The 20,564-nt window shown below is 42.7% G+C and overlaps 2 protein-coding genes across 2 annotated transcripts; both read left to right on the top strand.

The window, feature by feature from the left end:
• The first annotated feature begins 489 nt into the window (after nucleotides 1-489).
• LOC108704253 (gastrula zinc finger protein XlCGF57.1-like) lies at nucleotides 490-3,888 on the top strand. Its single transcript, XM_018240742.2, has 3 exons — nucleotides 490-518; nucleotides 608-731; nucleotides 1,801-3,888. The coding sequence occupies exons 2-3, from the start codon at nucleotides 698-700 to the stop codon at nucleotides 3,759-3,761; spliced, it is 1,995 nt and encodes a 664-aa protein (XP_018096231.1). The 5' UTR covers nucleotides 490-518; nucleotides 608-697; the 3' UTR covers nucleotides 3,762-3,888.
• Nucleotides 3,889-13,492: 9,604 nt separating this feature from the next.
• On the top strand, nucleotides 13,493-20,155 carry LOC108704200 (gastrula zinc finger protein XlCGF53.1-like). The gene is made up of 5 exons (XM_041579024.1): nucleotides 13,493-14,158; nucleotides 14,526-14,764; nucleotides 14,868-15,005; nucleotides 15,095-15,218; nucleotides 17,774-20,155. The coding sequence occupies exons 2-5, from the start codon at nucleotides 14,642-14,644 to the stop codon at nucleotides 19,723-19,725; spliced, it is 2,337 nt and encodes a 778-aa protein (XP_041434958.1). The 5' UTR covers nucleotides 13,493-14,158; nucleotides 14,526-14,641; the 3' UTR covers nucleotides 19,726-20,155.
• Nucleotides 20,156-20,564: the final 409 nt, after the last annotated feature.

The following is a 20,564-nucleotide window of genomic DNA, read 5'->3' as shown; positions in this document are numbered from 1 at the left end:
TTGCTGGGAATAATCCTGTATAGAAATATGACTATGAAGATTTTCATTCATCCAGGTCATGGTATATCTGTGTAAATGTATAAGTGCTTAATTCCAGGGTCACTTCCAGGTCAGTCCCTCCCACGAGGAGCCAATGGGAATGTGGGAGGAAGCGAGTGACACAGGGATGAAGGGGAAGAAGAAGAAGAAGGATAAAAATGAGGAGGAGGAGGAGCGGGGGAAGAAGGAGAGAATGGTGAATCTGACACTGGAGATGATCTATCTGCTGACTGGAGAGGTGAGGGGCACTGTGACTGGCACACTGACAAGAGACTGTCTGTCTGTACAAAGGGGGTCTCTCTGCAGCTCAAACACCATTCTCTCTTCCTTTCAATATTTAGCACTACATCCCTAGGAAGAAGTCAGATGATGGGGGGGCCCTGCATGCCCCTGGCTCCGTCATACAGAAGGAAAATAACAAGAATGACAAGAAGATCCTGGAACTCATGTCCAACATCATCCAGCTGCTGACTGGAGAGGTGGGTACAGCGGCCCCTTATTGTTTAGTAACAGTGGATGATAATCCCTTTCTCTGGCTGGGGGATGACTGGAACATTGTGTGTGACAGGTTGCCATAAGGACTCATCATGTTTCCATCTATTTTTCCTTGGACGAGTGGGACTATATAAAAGGAAACAAGGACCTTTATGAGGAAGGGATGAAGGAGGATCTGCAGCAGCTCCGACCATTGGGTGAGTAATGGGTGCAGGGCACAAAATATCAGAAGTTGGTGTGTAAGTGAACTTTTAAAAGGGATAATGTCATGGGAAAACATGTTTTTTTCAATACGCATGAGTTAATATTGCTGGCCCATTCTGCATTTCAGCACTGAAATCCATTTTTAAAAGAGCAAACTGGTCTTTTTAAATTTAATTTTTAAATTTGGCATAGGGCTAGACATATTGTCAGTTTCCGAGGTGCCCTCAGATCATGTGACTTGAGCTTTGGTAAACTCTTTACTGCTTCACTGCAGCCCATCAGAAAAATATTGGGCAGGTAACCAAATAGCAGACACCTGGCACCTCTGCTGGAGGATGTTTGTATTGCTAAAAATGTTTATCCAGGGTAGAAATGGACCAGACAGACCAACTCAGATTCCATCTGACCTGATCAAGTATCGTAGGCATTCAGAATCTGTCCACTCAGAGCAAACTGAAACACTTTAAATTGTTATTAGAATATAATATCTTTATAACTTCAGCAATAAAGTAACACTAAGTACAAACAATATATATATATTTATTTACCTTGGTTATGTGAGATTATCCCTGATGTTAGCTGGTCTTTCTTATTTTGGTCAGGACTACGACACCACTCCAGGAAGATTTGTACTAAAGTCCAAATTTTTAAAACGTAATGGTCTTTTTAGGGTTACGATATCTGTTATTATAAAGAAACGCTGGTTAGTCTTTGAGTTCAAACAATGCCACGTAGGTTAATATTAGCATGAGGTGGAACCATTTCTGATTATCCTGAAAAAGTTAACACACAGCAGACCACAATACAGTTATTCTTGGATAGATAACTAACCTTCCATAGAGTTTAATGTATATCATCAAACCTTTCAGCGTTCATCACTATTCACTCAGCTGCTCAGTCTTCCTTCTCTGCCAACGCAGTTACTGTATTTATTCATGCCACATTAAGGTTTTATATCTGAGTTTTTATACTGTATTACTGTCAGGGTGTTTCTGACACAGTGAATCCTTACATATATGTATAAAATGTGATAATGATTTCTCCTGCTTGAACCTTTGCCAGACAGTGGATATGAAGATAAGAGAGATATTACAGCTGATCTGGGAGGAACATTATGTTATTATAATGGGCCAAGCAAGATTGGGGCTGAAGTAGCAGATTTTTGCACCGATGGAAATCTCACAAACCCGGAAAATTCTCCAATCGAACAGCCCCCACCAGCCAATGGGATTAAAGAGGAAGTGGCTTCATGGGAAGGAGGAAACCAATCAGATTGCAGCATTAATCAATTTACAGATCAGATACAGGGAACAGAGACACCTACTCCTATCATGAAATCCAGACTGAATAACCACTTGGCAGTTAATTATATATCCAATAATGTAGAAGAAGAGGTGTCTTTGAGTAAAGAACATCTTTCTGATTATAGGATTATTACGGTTTCTGAACCAGTGCAGGAAACAGCTTCTGTTATCATGGAATGTAGCCTGAATAACAGCGCTGTAGCTAATTTTATATCAGATAATGTAGAAGAAGAGGTGTCTTTGAGTAAAGAACATCTTTCTGATTATAGGATTATTACAGTTTCTGAACCAGTGCAGGAATCAGCTTCTGTTATCATGGAATGTAGCCTTAATAACTGCTTGTCAGCTAATTATATACCCATTATAATTACAGAGGAGTCAGTTAGATGGGAAGGGGGAAACCAATCAGATTGCAGCATTAATCCACTTGTGGGACAGATACAGGGAACAGATATACCTACTCCAAACATGGGATGCAGCTTGAATAACAGCTTGGCAACTAATTATATATCAGTTGGTATTAAAGAGGAGCCACTTTCATGTGAAGAGGGAAACTATTCAGATGGCTGTGGAGATTTTCCCACAGAAAAGATACAGGGAACATCTTCACCTACTCTAATCGTGGACACATATAACTGTTCTGAGTGCCATAGACACTTTGGAACTGAGAACGGTCTTCTCAAGCATCAGAAAACTCACCAAGGAGCAACACCAGTTGCCTGTTCGGTGTGTGAAAAACTTTTTGTGTGCCAGTCAGACCTTATTTTACATCTGAGAAGTCACACAGGAGAGAAACCATATTCTTGCTCCAAATATGGAAAATTGTTTTCAAGTCAGCCAGACTTAAATAGACATTACACAATACACAGAGGAGAGAAGCAGTTTTCTTGTTTGGAATGCGGGAAACATTTTAAAGACCACTTGAGCCTCTGTATACATCGGAGAACTCACACAGGAGAGAAACCATTTTCCTGTACTGAATGTGGGAAAAGTTTCACCCGTCGTTCAGGCCTTAACGAACATCTCAGACTTCATATGGGAGAGAAGCCATTTTCTTGTTCTGAATGTGGGAAATGTTTCATCAGTCGCACATACCTCACCAGACATCTCAGAGTTCACACAGAAGAGAAACCATTCACTTGCACTGAATGTGGGAAATGTTTCCGTAATCGCACAGGCCTTAGATTCCATAAAGTAATGCACACAGAAGCAAGGCCATTTTCCTGTTCTGAATGTGGGAAACACTTTAAAGAACGCTTGAGCCTCTGTGTACATTGGAGAAGTCACACAGGGGAGAAACCATTTTTCTGTTCTGAATGTGGAAAATGTTTTACCCGTCGCTCAGGTCTCACAGAACATCTCCGAGTTCACACAGGAGAGAAGCCGTTTTCTTGTTCTGAATGTGGGAAATGTTTTGCCAGTCGCACACAACTTACCAGACATCTCAGAATTCACACTGGGGAGAAACCATTCACTTGCACTGAATGTGGGAATTGTTTTCGTAATCGCACAGACCTTCAGATCCATAAAATAGCGCACACCGGAGTGAAACCATTTTCCTGTTCTGATTGTGGGAAACGTTTTACCCGACGCTCAGGCCTTACCGTACATTTCAGAAGTCACACAGGAGAGAAACCATATACTTGTACTGATTGTGGGGCGTGTTTTGCACGTCGTTACCAGCTTACTGCACATTCCCTGTTACACACAGGAGAGTAACTGGTTTCTGATAACTGGTAACTGGACATATACAACGATGAGTGAGTAATATACAATTATGATGCTACCAAATTAAAATTACTTTTGGATAATCAATGTTTCCTCTTCAATAAAGATGTAATACTTATGGCTGCAGAATTTAATTTTTTGGGGGGGAGGAGTTAGTTTTGCACTTGGGTAGGGAGTGTGGAGATTTTGAGTATGTGGGCTAGACAGTATTAAAACAATTGCTCATATTGTTCTCCTGAGAAATGTTTCAATTCACATAACTTTTTATTTTTCATTCTAGCAGTTCTGCACTACTATCAGGAGACATTTCCTGCATCAGTCCCTAAATCTTCCTGCAGCTGGCCAGAACAGAGAGTTTTTAAGATACTAATATCTTGAAAAAGAACCCCCTTTAACTTCCAGTCTAGCATTGATTTGTTAAGCAGGTCTAGTTACTGAGTAGTCAGAATTAAAAGTATTCCAGAAATCTGGGTAAGGGCGTATCCTAATGTAGTCTTGTGGAGTGGCTTTTTTATGTGTTACACGGGAACACATTCTATCCTATGGTGTATTTCACTCATCAGGGCATAATGATAACCAGAAAACCTTGTTCTACAAGACAAACCCTTTAACCATTTATGTACCAAGCATGTACTACATGATTGCAGTAGAAGTCTCTAACTGCTAACTATGTAGTACCTATTTGATTTTGCAGTAAATGGTTTCTCTTTGCATTAGCGGCTTTTGCTGTCAGAACTGGTTTAATGTTATTTACTGCCTGAAGAAACCTAATTACTAGTTACTGGATGCCACTGAGTGCTGGTTAAAGGAACAGTTTAGTGTAAATATAAAGCCAGGTAAATAGACTGCGTGAAATGAAAAATGTTTTCAGTATAGTTAGTCCAAAATGTAATCTATACAGGCTGGAGTGAACATATGTCTGCCATAATAGCCGGGGCACTACTTCTTCCCTTACATCTCTGTTAGTCATTCAGTGACTTGAGGGACGAGCACATGGGACATAACTGTTGGGTTATTTTGCCTTTGATGCTGAGCACACAGATTCAGTTGCCTTGCTGTTTAACTTGTGTTAAACAGCCACTTTTTTTTTAACTTGTGGGGGGGGATGCCACCAATGTTTTTTTTAACTTGTGGGGAGGTCCAGGTGACCAATATTTTTCTTATGGGGGGCCCTGCCCACAATTGACTTGTTATAACTTGTGTGTGTAGGGGGGCACCAATGTTTTTACTTATGTGGGGAGCCTAGGCCACCAATGTTTTTATAACTTGTGGGTGGGTCCTGGTCACAATGGGTTGTTATAACTGTTGGGGGGGGGGGGTTATGGAACTTTGTTCTGGTGTATAATCTTACCCCATAGTTGTGGGTAAAAGAGAAGCCTGAAGGAACTACACTTTCCTGAGCTGGGAGAACCAAAGCCTCCTTGACCACCATGAAAGAACAATGATCGTCGGTGCCTTGTACTTTTTTAAGGTTCTCTGAAATAGTGATAGAGGAGGGAAAAATGTAAATCTATGGAAAGTTCCATGCATTCACATAGTTCACCTAATTCTGGTAAAATCTGGAGCAGAATTAGGTTGATTTGACATTGTAATTGGATGCCATCAGATCTATCAAGGGCCATCTCCACCGTTGTACAGTTTTCAGAAACACATCTTTGGCTAATTCCCATTCCCCCGGGTCTAGTAGTGTTTCCCTGCCCCAATCTATCTGCTAGACTGTTGCTTTTGCCTGGAGTTTGCAAGGCTGAAAGCTTCTGAAGATTTTGTTCAATAGTCCAGTAAATTAAAAAAAAAAAAACTGTTTCTGAAGGTATTTGACTGCAGTCATGTAGCTGACTTGATTAGTACTGAGTGACCTGACAGCCTTTGACTTCATAGACAGTCTCTGCCCAATAAATTACTGCAAGCTCTCTCTAGGTGGAACTCTTGAGTTATTGCCAATTGTTCCATTGTCCCTGAATTGTGAGACCCTTCATATAGGCTCTCCAGTCCCCAAACCTGCATTCATCATGGTCAGTACAGTCCAACTAGGAGTGGTCAAAGATACTCCTTTTATTCTCTTTGGAGAGCCACAACTCAGATTTTGAATGGTCTGGATTGGTACAACTTGGGATCTTGCACTGTAGTCTTTGTACCAATTTATAAGAAAATTCTGATGAAGAGAAGGCGTTTATCCTGCCCCATTTCACTGCTTCAGATGCTGCAACCACTTTGCCATTCAGACAGTTTAGAGTCATGGTCTTCTTCAATTCTCAAAACACTCTTTGTGAACGATTACTGTTAGTGTCCAATGGATGGAGTAAAATTTGGTATTCAGAAGTATTTTCAAAAATCAGAATTCTTTCTGATGAAACTTGTTTTGTTGCAGTTTATGAGCCTCCTGAAGGACTCCATTGTTTCCACTTCTGCCTTTATATGAATTCATAACAGTTGTTAGAATGACATCTAGATAAGTGTAGACACAAATTCCCTGTAGTCTCAACAGGCCTTTGCAGGTGCCAGCACTGAAAATCTAAAAACCAATCTTAATAGAAAGCCCTGTACTAGAATGTGTTGTAAGACACTGTATCTCAGAAAATTGTTGATGTTTGTGTAATAAAACCTACCTGCCCTGGTGGTCTAGTGGGGCGGCGGTTTGACCCTTGCCTGCCTGATGATTCTGATATCCGCCTGCCTCGACCCAGCCTGTCTGACCATCCTTCTGCCTAATTCTTTTGTACCGTGACCTTCGGCCCAAAAGACTTTTCTAACAGCCGTGCCCCTTTGCCAGCCAGAACATCTCGCCTTGTACCCCTCGTTAAGTCCAGGTGGCACCCAAGTAAGCTGAGGGTTCCTCCCGAAGCCCAACGGTGGTCACACTACTGGTGAAGCTGTACCACTCAGCGCTTGGAGGACCATGAACAGAAGCAGAATTATCTCCTGCAGGGTTTCCACAACCTAACCGACAGCTGGAGAATACGCAAGCTTCACAGCAGCAACCTGTTCCTGTTCCTGCTCCTCTTCTTCCTCTTCCTCCTCCTCCTCCTCCTCCTCCTGTGGGTTCAACTAGATCCCATGAACACAAAATTTCAGTGGGGATCGCACTAAATTTTTTGTCTTTAAAGCGGCATGCAAGCTGTACCTTAGTTTCTTTCCTCACTCTTTCCAATCTGGTGAGGAGAAAGTAAGGTTCGTCATGACCCTGCTTTTGGGTGACCCCCAAATTTGGGCCCTCAGGCTGCCTTCCTCTGACCCTGCTCGTTTTTCCCTTGACACTTTCTTTAACAGCATGGCAATTCTTTACGATGACCCGGATCGTGCATCTTCTGCCGATACCGCGATTCGTAAGTTGCGTCAAGGGAAAAGGGATGCGGAGGTGTACTGCACCGAATTCCGCCGGTGGGCAGTGGAAACTGGGTGAAACGATTTGGCTCTACGGAGTCAATTCCGGTTGGGGTTATCTGATTCAGTAAAAGATAGTCTGGTTAATTACTCCTTACCTTCTAACCTGGATGATCTCATGTCCCTCGCCATCCAGGTAGATAGAAGGCAAAGGGAGAGAAGGGGTGAGAGGAGTACAAATTTCTCTGGGGTTACTAATATAAGATCAAATGGGGTGACCAATGTAAAATCTTCTAACCCCTCTGTGCCTCTACCTCAGGAGGAGCCTATGCAAATAGGCGTATCCCATCTAACTCCTGAGGAAAAGGTTCGCAGGCGTTCCCTGAGTCTTTGCATGCATTGTGGTGAAAAGGGACATTTTCTAAATCAATGTTCTAAGAGGCCGGGAAACTCTGAAACCTAAATGGAGATGGGGAGCTCCATTTGGGTGCAGGAATTTCCTCTCCCCAATCTGCCTCTAAGGTTCTGTTACTAGTCAAACTAACCTGGCCTACGGACTCTGTCAAGGTGTCTACTTTTGTGGATTCCGGGGCCCGAGGGGAACATTTTGGATGCTGCATTTGCAGCCAAACACAACATTCCATTGGTTCCTCTAACTTCCCCCCTGAAAATTTGGGCAGTGGACAAAAGACCCTTAGGGTCAGGTATAGTGTCTAAGAAAACTGTTTAACTTTCTATGTCTGTAAATAATCTGCACGGAGATTGCACTATTCCTCATTGAGGGTGCTTCTTCTCCTCTCATCTTGGGGTTACCTTCGCTCCACACGGCTAAATCCTGGGCAAGCTAGATGGGCATTGTTCTTCACCAGGTTTAACTTCTCCTTAACATACAGGCCTGGATCTAAAAACACCAAAGCTGATGCACTCTCTAGGAGTTTTGAATCTACCTCCTCTGACTCTAGTGAGTGCATCCCCATCATTCCTAGGGAGTTGATTGTAGCCGCATTGGACTCTGACCTCTCCACCTTGTTATCCCCTGTCCAATCTTCTGCTCCTGCAGACACTCCTTCTGGGAGAATGTTTGTGCCTGAGGAGCTCAGGGAACAAGTTCTCGAAGAGGTTCATAACTCTCATAAAGGCTGGGCGTCCTGGCATTGCCAAAACTATATCCTTGTTATCCTGCCATGTGTGGTGGCCTTCTTTTAAACAGGATGCTAAGGTACACGTAAATTCCTGTCCAATTTGTCAAAGGTCTAAATCCTCTCAATTGTCACATGGTCTGTTAAATCCGTTACCAATCCCTGAGAGGCCATGGTCCCATCTTTCGATGGATTTCATTGTAGATCTGCCTTCCTCTCAGGGTAAAACTGTAATTTGGGTGGTGGTGGATAGGTTTAGTAAAATGAGCCATTTTGTTTCCCTTCCACACCTCCCTTCTGCCAAAACCTTAGCCGATCTCTTTATCTCTCATATTTTCAGGTTACATGGGTTTCCTGTTAACATTGTGTCTGACAGAGGAGTTCAGTTTGTCTCGAAGTTTTGGAGAGCTTTCTGCTCTTTAGTTGGGATTGATTTATCCTTCTCAACTGCTTACCATCCCCAAACCAACAGATAAACTGAAAGAGTGAATCAATCCCTTGAGCAATATCTTAGGTGTTATGTATCTGATAACCAGTCCTCTTGGGCTGAATTGTTGCCCTGGGCAGAGTTTGCCTACAATATTGCCACTCACTCCTCCTCTAGGGAGTCTCCTTTCTTTATTGTAAATGGGCTACATTCAAAAGCATTTTCTTTTTCTGGTTTAGATTCCTCTGTACCCTCTGCTAATTCCTCTGTCAATCATTTTTCTAAGGTTTGGTCTCGAGTTCATCATTGTCTTTCTGCAGCTTCCTCTGCTCAAAAGAAAGCTGCAGATAGATCTCGTAGAGAGGCTCCTCAATACAAAGTGGGAGATTCTGTTTGGCTATCTACCAAAAATATTAAGTTGAAGGTCCCCTCTCTCAAACTGGGGCCCAGGTTCATTGGTCCATACCCAATAACTGAAATAATCAATTCCTCTTCTGTTCATCTCCAATTACCTGCAGAGTTTAAAATATCTAATACTTTTCATGTTTCTCTCCTAAAACCAGCTACTCAAGTCTTCATATTCCTGTTCCTCCCCCAGTGTTAGTCGAAGGTCAGCCTGAATTTGAGATCCAGGAGTTCCTCAACTCTCGTTTGGTACAGGGTAAGCTCCAGTTTCTTATTAAGTGGAAGGGCTATGGCCCAGAGGAGAACTCCTGGGTCTCAGCCGATGACATCAAGGCTGATCAACTCAGAAAGAAATTCCATCAAAAATTTCCTGAGAAGCCTGGGGGTCCAGTGGCCACCCCTAGAGGGGGGGGGGGGTAATGTAATAAAACCTACCTGCCCTGGTGGTCTAGTGGGGCGGCGGGGACGCACGCCGCGTGGTCCTCTTCCTGCGCCATCTTGTCTTCCTTAGGGCGTGTGTGGCGTGCCTGCGTGTTGTTTATAGGCGCAAACACGCTGGCGTGTTTGCACCAGTGCGTTTTGGCGCAAATGTGCAGGTTTTTGGCGCAAATTCTTTCCCCTATAAAAGGCCCATTCTGACTGCAGACAGATGCCCGTGATAGAACTTGTTTTCTAGTGGTTTCCTGAGCCTTGTGCATCTGATCTGTATCCTGTTTATTTGATTACCCGTGTTTGACTCAGCCTGTTCTTGACTACTCTGCATTCTGAATCCTGACCCTTGCCTGCCTACGACAACTCTTCCTGCTTAACCCCTTGATTGACAACCAGGTTTGACCATTGCCTGCCTGACGATTCTGATATCCGCCTGCCTCGACCCAGCCTGTCTGACCATCCTTCTGCCTAATCCTTTTCTACCGTGACCTTCGGCCCAAAAGACTTTGCGAACATCTCGCCTTGTACCCCTCGTTAAGTCCAGGTGGCACCCAAGTAAGCTGAGGGCTCCTCCCGAAGCCCAAAGGTGGTCACACTACTGTTGAAGCCGAGCCAAGACCAGGGTGCTTGGCACTTGTTCTGGTATTGGGTGCCGGTCGTGACAGTTTGGTTGGAATAGGCATGTGAAGATCAGCATCTTTTGAGTCTTTTGTGGCCATCCAGTCACCGGGATTGAATTATTAAAAACAGATATTTTTTTTTGTCTTTGGTCCAAAATGGTCCTGAAATGCCCCAACATTTTTTTATTCACAAGGCAGGGGAAAATAACTCTTTGTTGTTTCTATGAATTGCTGTGGTCACTTTTTTCACTAGCAGTTCTCCAATTATTTAAATGAATGTGGCATAAAGGAAAGGAAATTAAGCCAAACCGGTCTATGATGCACCTTTTTATCCTCAAGGTCCTATTGAGGAAACCAAAATACTGCAAAAAATAATAAAAAGGTGTATTTAGCCCCGGTTAATGAAAAGTATGAAGAATGTATTAACTATTTAAAAAAAACCAACTTATGAAAACTGCCCGGCCAGGGCTCAAAATGAATTCAATGCAAATTCAGAAATCAATTGATTACAAATCACAATAATAAATTAATTTACTAATAGGGTTTCCATAAAAAGGGTTACTGCTTGGTCATCCCCCTGATCTCCAAGAAAGAATTTATATGGGCACAATAATTGTCTTAATGTGAGAAAAAAAGAGTCCTTCAAATATTAGTCAATATCCACAATGTTTACACCTTGTTAGGTTAGATTGAGTAGTATTGCTCTTATAGCATGATCAGGTTGTTATACACACGGATTGTACCAAAAAATATAGGATACAGGGTTTTTTGGGGCGTTCCCCCACCCTCTATTAGCTGCATGTTCTCCAATTATCTTCTGAGGTGCCATCCTTCCAACTGGTGAATTGTAGTGAGGGGTCGAATCTGACCTATTTTGCTTCCTGGAAAATTTTGCCAAAATGCATTGAAGCCTATGGGCGACACATTTTTTGATGTGCTGCAAATTTTTGATGTGTTACAATTTTTTCCACCCATTAGAGTCTACGGGCATCATTTTCTAAGCAAAACTTGGTAAAAATGTTGTTAATCACTTGTGACTTTGACTCCATACAGATGAGCTCCTACTTCAGCCTTCGAGAACACCATTAGAAGAATTTGGTCTTTTTTAGATTTAACTTCTTTCTTGGGGTACAAAAGAGCTGAAGTTGAAACCTCCATGACAATTGTCTGTTAAAATGTCTGCCTGGTTTGTAAGATATAGCATCTTTGTATGATGGTCTCTCATTCCTGGAATTTTCAACAGACAACCCCACACCTCTTGCGCCAGTTTTAGCACATCCATGGATGCTTCAGCCACAAATTCATTAGCAACTTTAATATTATCAATGGCTTTTAGAGTATCTGCTCACAGTTTAGAAGCCCTAGCTATGGATATACCGTATATACTCGAGTATAAGCCGTCCCGAGTATAAGCCGAGGTACCTAATTTTACCTCCAAAAACTGGGAAAGCTTATTGACTCGAGTATAAGCCGAGGGTGAGAAATGCAGCAGCTTCTGGTAAGTTTCAATCTCGTTTTTGGATGACTATTCTTAGGCGCCGGCGAATATTCTTAGGTGCCGGCTGCTATTCTAAGGCACCGGCTACTATTCTAAGGCGCCGGTGAATATTCTTAGGCGCCGGCTACTATTCTAAGGCGCCAGCGAATATTCTTAGGCGCCGGCTACTATTCTAAGGCGCCGGCGAATATTCTTAGGCGCCGGCGACCGTTTATGTGCTTGACCCGATTATAAGCCGAGGTAGAGTTTTTCAGCATATTTTAGGGGCTGAAAAACTCGGCTTATACTCGAGTAAATACGGTGATTGATATAGCTGCTTCCAATTTTTTCTTGTCACCTTTCCATAACATCATTAAGATTAAGATCCCTGTTGTAACAGACACATCAACTTTTGGTGCTAATGATGGCCACACATGGGCTGATATAAGCTGCAGACATACCAAGTCAGCAGTTAATTGGCGGTGTATAGGCCCTCCAACAGGCTTCTCTGATCTAAATAAAAAATCGGGCAGCTGTCGATCGGCCAGGTTTAAAAATCAACAAACTGATGCAGTCCTTAATCTGACCGCCTGTATTTTCAGCATTGTGATCTGGTTATTGGGCCCTAGGGCCCACGATTGATCAGCCAGATATCTCTCACCTCAAGGTGGGCAATTTGTTTGGCGAAGTCGCCAAATGAGCGAATCTCTGTGTGTATGATCATCTTTAGTCCCATAGTTTGAACAAATTATCAGTAAACAAATAATTTTTTTTTTTTGCTTTAAGAGAAACAAAATAATTTATCAGAACCCTCCCACTCTGACTTCCTTGACAACGTTGACGACTAAACAACACTGATTAGTTTTCTTAAAGGAGAAGGAAAGGTTAAAACTAAGTAAACTTTATCAGAAAGGTCCACCTAAATATACCAGTAAATCCTGCTGCTCTGAGTCCCCTGTGAAAACAAACAGCACATTTCTTTCCTTCTATTGTGTACTCATGGGCTTCTGTATCAGACTTCCTGTTTTCAGCTTAAACCTTTACACCACTTCATACAGGAGAGGATAAGAGAGGTGTAGTCTGTTATGACTTAGTGACTTCAGGGAAAGGAAACAGGAAAACAAGAAGTTGTAGTATTTGTATTTGGTGGTTGAGTGTGGGGTACTGAGTACTGTTACTGGATAGAATGAGGTCTGCTAAAGGGGTTGTTCACATTTAAAGGAGACATCCAGGATAATTTTGTAGGTATTTATAAGTAATGTATGGTGTTGCTTTTACATGGTGCTAAAAATTAATATCTTTAAAAATAGCCCCTTTATTGGAGCTCCCTATAGATGTTCTCTGGTCCCTGTGTTTCTCATGAGGGGTGGGCGTGTCCCTGCCAGAAGCACAGTAGGAGGGGGACAGCCAATCACAGCCCTGCAGTCACACAAGCACAGACAGGCTTCAGTTCCCTATCAGGTCCTGCTAGCTGCTGATTGGTTCCTGTCCTACAGTGCAGTGAGCTGAGTGCACAGCCTGGGAATTCAGGGAGCAGCAAGTGGAAGAGAAGGGAGGAATTATTAGGGTTTTTGCAGAAGTGTTCAATAAATCAGCCTGAAACACTACTTTTTTAAGCACAATTCTTCTATATCTAAATGAGTATAATGCACTGGTACATTCTTATTTTTTACACAAAATGTCTCCTTTAAGCTAACTTTTAGTATGTTATAAAATGGTCAGTACTAAGCAACGTTTCAATTGGTCTTCATTGTTCATAGTTTTTTTTTTTAATTATTTGTCTTCTGACACTTACAAGCTTCTATTCATATTCCAGTCTCTTATTTAAATCAATGCATGGTTGCTAGGGTGAGTTGGACCCTAGCAACCAGATGGCGGAACTTGCAAACTGGAGAGCTGCTGAATAAAAACGGATGAACGCAGAAACCACAAATAATAAAGAACAATTGCAAATTGTCTCTGAATGTCCCTCTGTAAATCATACTTAGAGTTAACTGAAAGGTGAACAAGCCCTATAACCGAGCGAGATCACATGACAAATGAGCCATGAGTGAGACTTTAGTTATGTGACTGCACTTGTGTTCATCAGATCATTATAGAGACCAGAGAGTCAGTTCCACAGCATTCACTGATCCCATTCACAAATAAACTGCACTCTCACTGCTTCCCCCAAATACACACATACATTATACACAGGGATCAGACCATCAGGGATTAGCAATTGCCTCTGAGAATCTCTGTGTGGGACTTGTCACTCAGATTGGAGGAGGGAAGAAAGCAATAGAGAACATGATTGGCTGAATAGTCAGAGGGCCGGGACTTCAAGTTAGGGGCTGTGGGTAAATTTGAGAACCACAGACAAAAGGAATCAGTCGGAATCGTTGGGCTCATACATAAAGTAAATCTATACATTGTGTGTGAGGGGAGCTGAGAGATATTTGTGCGGTACAGAGATATGTGAGGAATTGTCTCCCGTCCCTTACTGAGCCGCTCTCACTCCCACCTCCCAAGCACCCGGGACCATTGGTTTGTAGCCGGAGCAGGGAACTCTGGGAACTTCCACACAGGTAGGTACTGACCCCCCACCCCAATATACTGAGCCCATATGTGCTGCCTCCCTTATTCCTACCTTGTGTGGCACCCACCTCTGTCATTTACCCCTCACTCTCCTCTACTATGGGCTGTGTGTCTCACACTGGGGTCACTCCTGCTGCTGCTGCTGTGGGACTGGGGGTCGCTGCTACTGCTGTGGGACTGGGTCTGGGGGTCGCTGCTGCTGTGGAAGCTGTGGGATCAGGGCTTGGTTCAATGTTTTTATTTTTGTTACTGAAATTGTACTTTTTACTTTATCGTTATACACACATATGCATGTAACCATTTTATTTTATTTCCCCACATACCATGCTGTTGTTTCTGACCCTTTCTCTGATTCAGCCTGCCTGAACACATTGAAGTTGGCCTCTCCATCTTCCTTCAATCCTCGGAGTTGCAACTTCACCTGTTTTGTGACATCACGAGGCAAAGATTAACATGAAAAACTAGGGTAGCCAATGGGACTGAGGGAGGAAGCGAGTGACACAGGGATGAAGGGCAAGAAGAAGAAGGATAAAAACGAGCGGAACAAGAGAATCCTGAATCTGACACTGGAGATGATCTATCTGCTGACTGGAGAGGTGAGGGGCACTGTGACTGGCACACTGACAAGAGACTGTCTGTCTGTACAAAGGGGGTCTCTCTGCAGCTCAAACACCATTCTCTCTTCCTTTCAATATTTAGCACTACATCCCTAGGAAGAAGTCAGATGATGGGGGGGCCCTGCATGCCCCTGGCTCCGTCATACAGAAGGAAAATAACAAGAATGACAAGAAGATCCTGGAACTCATGTCCAACATCATCCAGCTGCTGACTGGAGAGGTGGGTACAGCGGCCCCTTATTGTTTAGTAACAGTGGATGATAATCCCTTTCTCTGGCTGGGGGATGACTGGAACATTGTGTGTGACAGGTTGTCATAAGGACTGATGATGTTTCCATCTATTTTTCCTTGGACGAGCGGGACTATATAAAAAGAAACAAGGCCCTTTACAAGGAAAGAATAATGGAGGAGCCACAGCAGTTTTTCCTGATGGGTGAGTAATGAGTACAAAAAATTTTAGAGCCTCGTGTTCAACAGAACTTCTTAAAAGAAACAGTACAAGAGCTGTCTGGGAACTATATGATGGGAGTTGAGAAGATTACTTGTCAATATACCAGCCATTTCCTTCTGGTAGGTGGGAAGCCAGCAGCTAAGTTGACCTGGCAGGGAACTGTAACTTGTTCCCAGTGTTGCCCACATTCCAGTAAGGACCCACCCATTGTTTTTAACACAGACCAAAAAAGTTCTACATGAAACATCAGTAATGGTCTAATTTTTAAAGGTAGTGCTCCTATCTAGGCCAAATTTAAATCAAGCCATGTGTGTTATTTATACTTGTACTGGAAGTGAAAGGAGAAAAGTAATGAGAAAAGAGGGGTAGAAAGGCTTAGACAACAGAAGCTATTTACACAGTTTCCCTTGTTATGAAAAGAGCTGCTGTGATGTTTATTTGTAGTTGACTTGGGACAAATGAGCCCACTCCACCGTCTACATCAAACTGTACATTAGATTGTGGGACCCACAGCTCTGCTCCAACACTGATACCAATGGAACTTCAAGGTGTTCCTTCTCTCCACAGGCTTCAGTTCATCTCCCGTTCACAATTACTTCTGCTGTATGACTGAACCCATCACCTGGGCAGAAGTGTAGAATTAAAAGTCTGAAAGTGGGGGATGGTTGAAGTGGGAATGGAGAATGGTTTATGGGGTAAATGTGGGGGTGCTGGGAATGGACAACAGGGAGACACAGAGGCAGATGGAAGGGTGAGAGAATTGCGGATGACACAATGAGAATGGCTTTATAAGTTAACAATATGTCACTCTTTTGGGCAGAGTGTTAAAGTCACAGTTTGGCTGAGTTCATGTTTTGCACAATATATTCCAGCGATTCCAGGCATGTCCAGAGTCAGGCCCGGGGGCCAAATGTGGCCGTTTTTAAATTTGCACCGGCCCTTGGCCAGCACAGTGCAATCAGGAATCGCCTAGCCATAGCATGAACTATTTGGGCACATTAGAGAAATGAGTTGCCTCTTGGTCTATACTGCTGCCTGTGTGCTGAAGTGTTAGTAATAGTAATAGACACGTACTGGAACGTAGTGACGCGCCGCTTCACATACTTCTTTCGGGCTGAAGGTGCAATAGACGTACTGACGTGCCAGTATGCTAAACTAAAGAAGTATGTGAGAGCGGCGCGTCACTATGTGTAAGTACGTGTCTATTACACCTTCAGCACACAGGCAGCAGTATAGACCAAGTGGCAGATCATTTCACTAATGTGCCCAAATATTACAGCTATGGCTATGCGATTCCTTGTTTAAATGAGTTAAATGATGTTAATGGTTCAAAGAATGTCAGGCTGAATGGTTGGCCCCCACACATTTTCACCTCACCAAATCTGGCCCTCATTGCAAAACGTTTGGCCACCACTGAGCTAATCCCAAAGCGAATTTTGCATTTAGTGCATTCCTACACTTCTAACATTCAGGATTCCGGTGTACTGAGCGAATTCATCCATAATTACATTCCCTTCCCTCTCAGTTGAGCAGTTAAACAAATACAAGAGTCCTCTGCACTCAACCCATTATCAATATATTTAAGACAGAGACATTTTGTGCTACTGCTACTGAAAAATGCCTTACCCTTTAAACAAAACAGGGATTGTTTGTCCATATATTGCAGTTATCAGTTGAGCAGTTGTCTTTGCACTACAGCAGTGACTCCCACCCAATGACTAATGTTGCTCCCAGGGGCCTCAAAGCAGCTGCTCATTTTTGGATTTTTGACTTGGAGACAAGTTTTGGTGCATAAACACCATGTGAACTGCCAAACATAACCAGCTAGTCTGCCAGTCCATATAGTGGTTACCAAACAACCAGTTGCAGCCCTTATTGGACACCCCTAGGACCTTTTTCCATGCTTGTGGTGCTCCCCACGTTTTTGTGTTTTTAGATTTGGCTCACGGGTAAAAAACGTTTGGGGACCCCTTCGTTACAGTATCACACCCCTTCTGTCTGGGGAGGCCAAACAGCGATTGCAGTGTCACAAACCTAATCCAGTTCATACATTTGCCATAAAGATATTGATCAGACACAGAGCACCTGCAGGGTTTGTGGTTATGTAGTAGAGATACAACAAATCTACCACAAGAGATTGAGCTGATTACTGAGCTGGATCCAGGCCCTCAAAAATTCTAAACATCCATTTAGAACAACAACAATATAGTTTGTTGCAAGGACGAGGCCTGAAAAGGGAGTGTGGGAGTATGTCTGATAGTGTAACACAGAACCCAACACAAACGTAGAGATAAAGAAGTGCACAGTTGGCTCTGCTCTCAAGGACAATGTAGGAGTAACCAATGCTCACTGGGGAACAGAATCCGGCCAAGTCAGGGGGGCAACGTGCCACCTACTGTTACTGTTAAACAGCAAATATGTTTTCTTATCAATGCACTTCATAAAATTAAAGAAACGGATACGACTGTGTTTAGATGTACATCTGTATGCATGATCCGTGCCATAAATATTATAATCAAATGTTCTCTGCTTGCCAGACTGTGAATATGAAGATAAGAGAGATATTCCAGCTGATCTGGGAGGAACATTATGTTCTAATAATGAGCCAAGCAAGATTGGGGCTGAAGGAAGTCTCACAAACCGGGAATTTTCTCCAGTGGAACAGCCCCCACCAGCCAATAGGATTAAAGAGGAAGAGATTTCATGGGAAGAGGGAAACCAATCAGATTGCAGCATTAATCCACTTACAGAACAGATACAGGGAACAGATACACCTACTCCTAGCATGGGATATAGGCTGAATAACAGCCTGGCATGTGATATAAAAGAGGAAGTGGATTCATGGGAAGAGGGAAACCAATCAGATTGCAGCATTAATCCACTTACAGAACATATACAGGGAACAGATAAAGCTTCTCCTATCCTGGGATGCAGCCTGAATAACATCTTGGCAGATGATTATATATTAGTTGATATTAAAGAGGAAGAGGCTTCATGGGAAAAAGAAAAACAACTTGCAAAACAAACACAAGACACATCGACTCTCATGGGAAAGAGCCTAAATAGCAGCTTGATCCCTAACGATACATCTAATGCTATAAAGAAAGAATTGGTTTTATGGGAAACTGATCATAATTACAGCAAAATAAATAGAATTAGAAGACGTATACCACAAACAGATAAATTAGACCCTTTTATGGGCTGCAAACTGAATAATAACTCACAAAATGCTCATGTAACGTTTCTTATTCAGGTGGAATCCGCTTCATGTGCAGAGGGAAACCAATCGGATTGCAGCATTAATCCACTTATAGAACAGATACAGGGAACAGATACACCTACTCCTATTGTGGGGTGTAGCCTGAATAACAGCTCGGCAGGTGATATAACAGAGGAAGTGGATTCATGGGAAGGAAGAAACCAATCAGATTGCAGCATTAATCCACTTACAGAACAGATACAGGTAACAGATACACCTACTCCTATCATGGGATCCTTTGTCAATAATAGTTTAACTGCTTATGTAGCGAATGTTATCAAAGAGAACCCCACATTAAACAATGGAGAGCAAAGATGCTGGAGGAGTAATACAGATGAGGGACCAGACAGATACGGACATAGTCACTTACAAGATGATACAGAACCAGTGGATTCCAATTATACAGAGAGCCATAACAGTGTGATTACTAAGAGCAGTTGTAGTAAAGTGAAAACAGCTGGAGAAGAGAAACCATTCACTTGTTCTCAGTGCGGGGAAGGCTTTGCTGTTAACTCCCAGCTCACTGCACATTACACATGTCACACAGGAGACAAACTGTTCATATGTTCTGAATGTGGCAAATGTTATAATTCATACCCGCAGCTCAATGCGCACCAGAAAAATCACAAGAAAGAGAAGCAGTTTCCTTGCTCTGAATGTGGGAAACATTTCCCCAAGCTTTCAAGCCTAAATGAACACAGGAGAATTCACACCGGAGAGAAGCCGCACACTTGCTCTGAATGTGGCAAATGCTTTGCAGATCCCGCACAGCTTAGTCGCCACTGTAAGACGCACACAAGAGAGAAGTTTGCTTGCACGGAATGTGGCAAGTCCTACATATGTCACATGTCCCTTGTCATACATCAAAGGACTCACAAAGAAACCAAAGCCCTTTGCTGCTCCGAGTGTGGCGAATGCTTTAAGTATCACTTTCAGCTCACTCACCACATTCGAGGCCACGCCGCGGAGAAAACGTTTACCTGTTCGGAATGCGCGAAGAGTTTTCCAAATATTTCAAAACTTAAGACGCATCATAAAAGTCACGCGGAGGAGCGGTCGTTTTGTTGTTCTCAGTGTGGGAAGTGTTACAAACATCAGTCGGACCTTTCCAACCATTACAGGATTCACACAGGGGAGAAAGTTTTCTCTTGTTCTGAATGTGGGAAATGCTTTACACGTAACAATAATCTTAAAGTACATTTAAAACGGCACAAAGGAGGAAAACTATAAGTTTGTTCTTAGTGTATGAAACATATTTATTAATCTGCATTTCAGTAAGGAAAGAAGAGAATAATGAATTGGTGTCAGTCTGTAATAGAAGCACTTGACCCTACAAAGTACATTGTGTGTTTTACTTTACTGTTTTACTGGACAGTAACTACTGGATCAGTGACCCACATTCATTTGTCCAGGAGTAACCCCCAAACTAAAACAGCATTTTGGAGAATTTTACACCAGACAAAGTGGATAAGCACAAGTGACAGTTGATGCAGCAAAACGTATATGTAAATATAAATGATCCCTTCAAGGTGTTTTTAGAAACTGCAGACCTTCAGTCATCTAGGGCTGCTGCAGTTTTCACTCAGAATTCAAATACATTTTACCAGTGCATCATGATATTTAGAGCTTTTTTGTTGCATTTTTAGTTGTTTTTTTAGACGCAGGATGAAATGTAAATCTGACAAATCTGAGCCGTGCATAAGGGCAATTGCAGTTGAAAATCTGGGGGCTGCACTCTATGTGTACTACTTGCAGGTTTTCAGTCTAAACACCCCCCAAACTGTGAAATAACCCCCACAAGCCATATTTGTCCGAAAAGTACACTTCTTCAGCTATTCAAAGAGGCCATTCTCGATTTTCTAAACGGAGAATTGGGACTGCAGTCGTTCTTAGAAGTCAGCGATTTGGTCTGAAATAAAGGAAAAAAAGAGTTCCAAAGTTAGATTTCTCCCAAAGTTTTCATGGCAACTAACAAAAACCTGCTCAATAACAATCTGCAAGATCCCTTGAATAGAACGATACCCCATATGTATGGATACACAGAGACGCAACCCCCAAACACCCCAAAA

Source organism: Xenopus laevis, chromosome 9_10S (assembly GCF_017654675.1).
Source record: "Xenopus laevis strain J_2021 chromosome 9_10S, Xenopus_laevis_v10.1, whole genome shotgun sequence".
In the NCBI taxonomy this organism is placed as follows: Eukaryota; Metazoa; Chordata; class Amphibia; order Anura; family Pipidae; genus Xenopus; species Xenopus laevis.
Note: the sequence above shows the minus strand (reverse complement) of the source record. Positions and strands in the feature narration are given on the sequence as shown.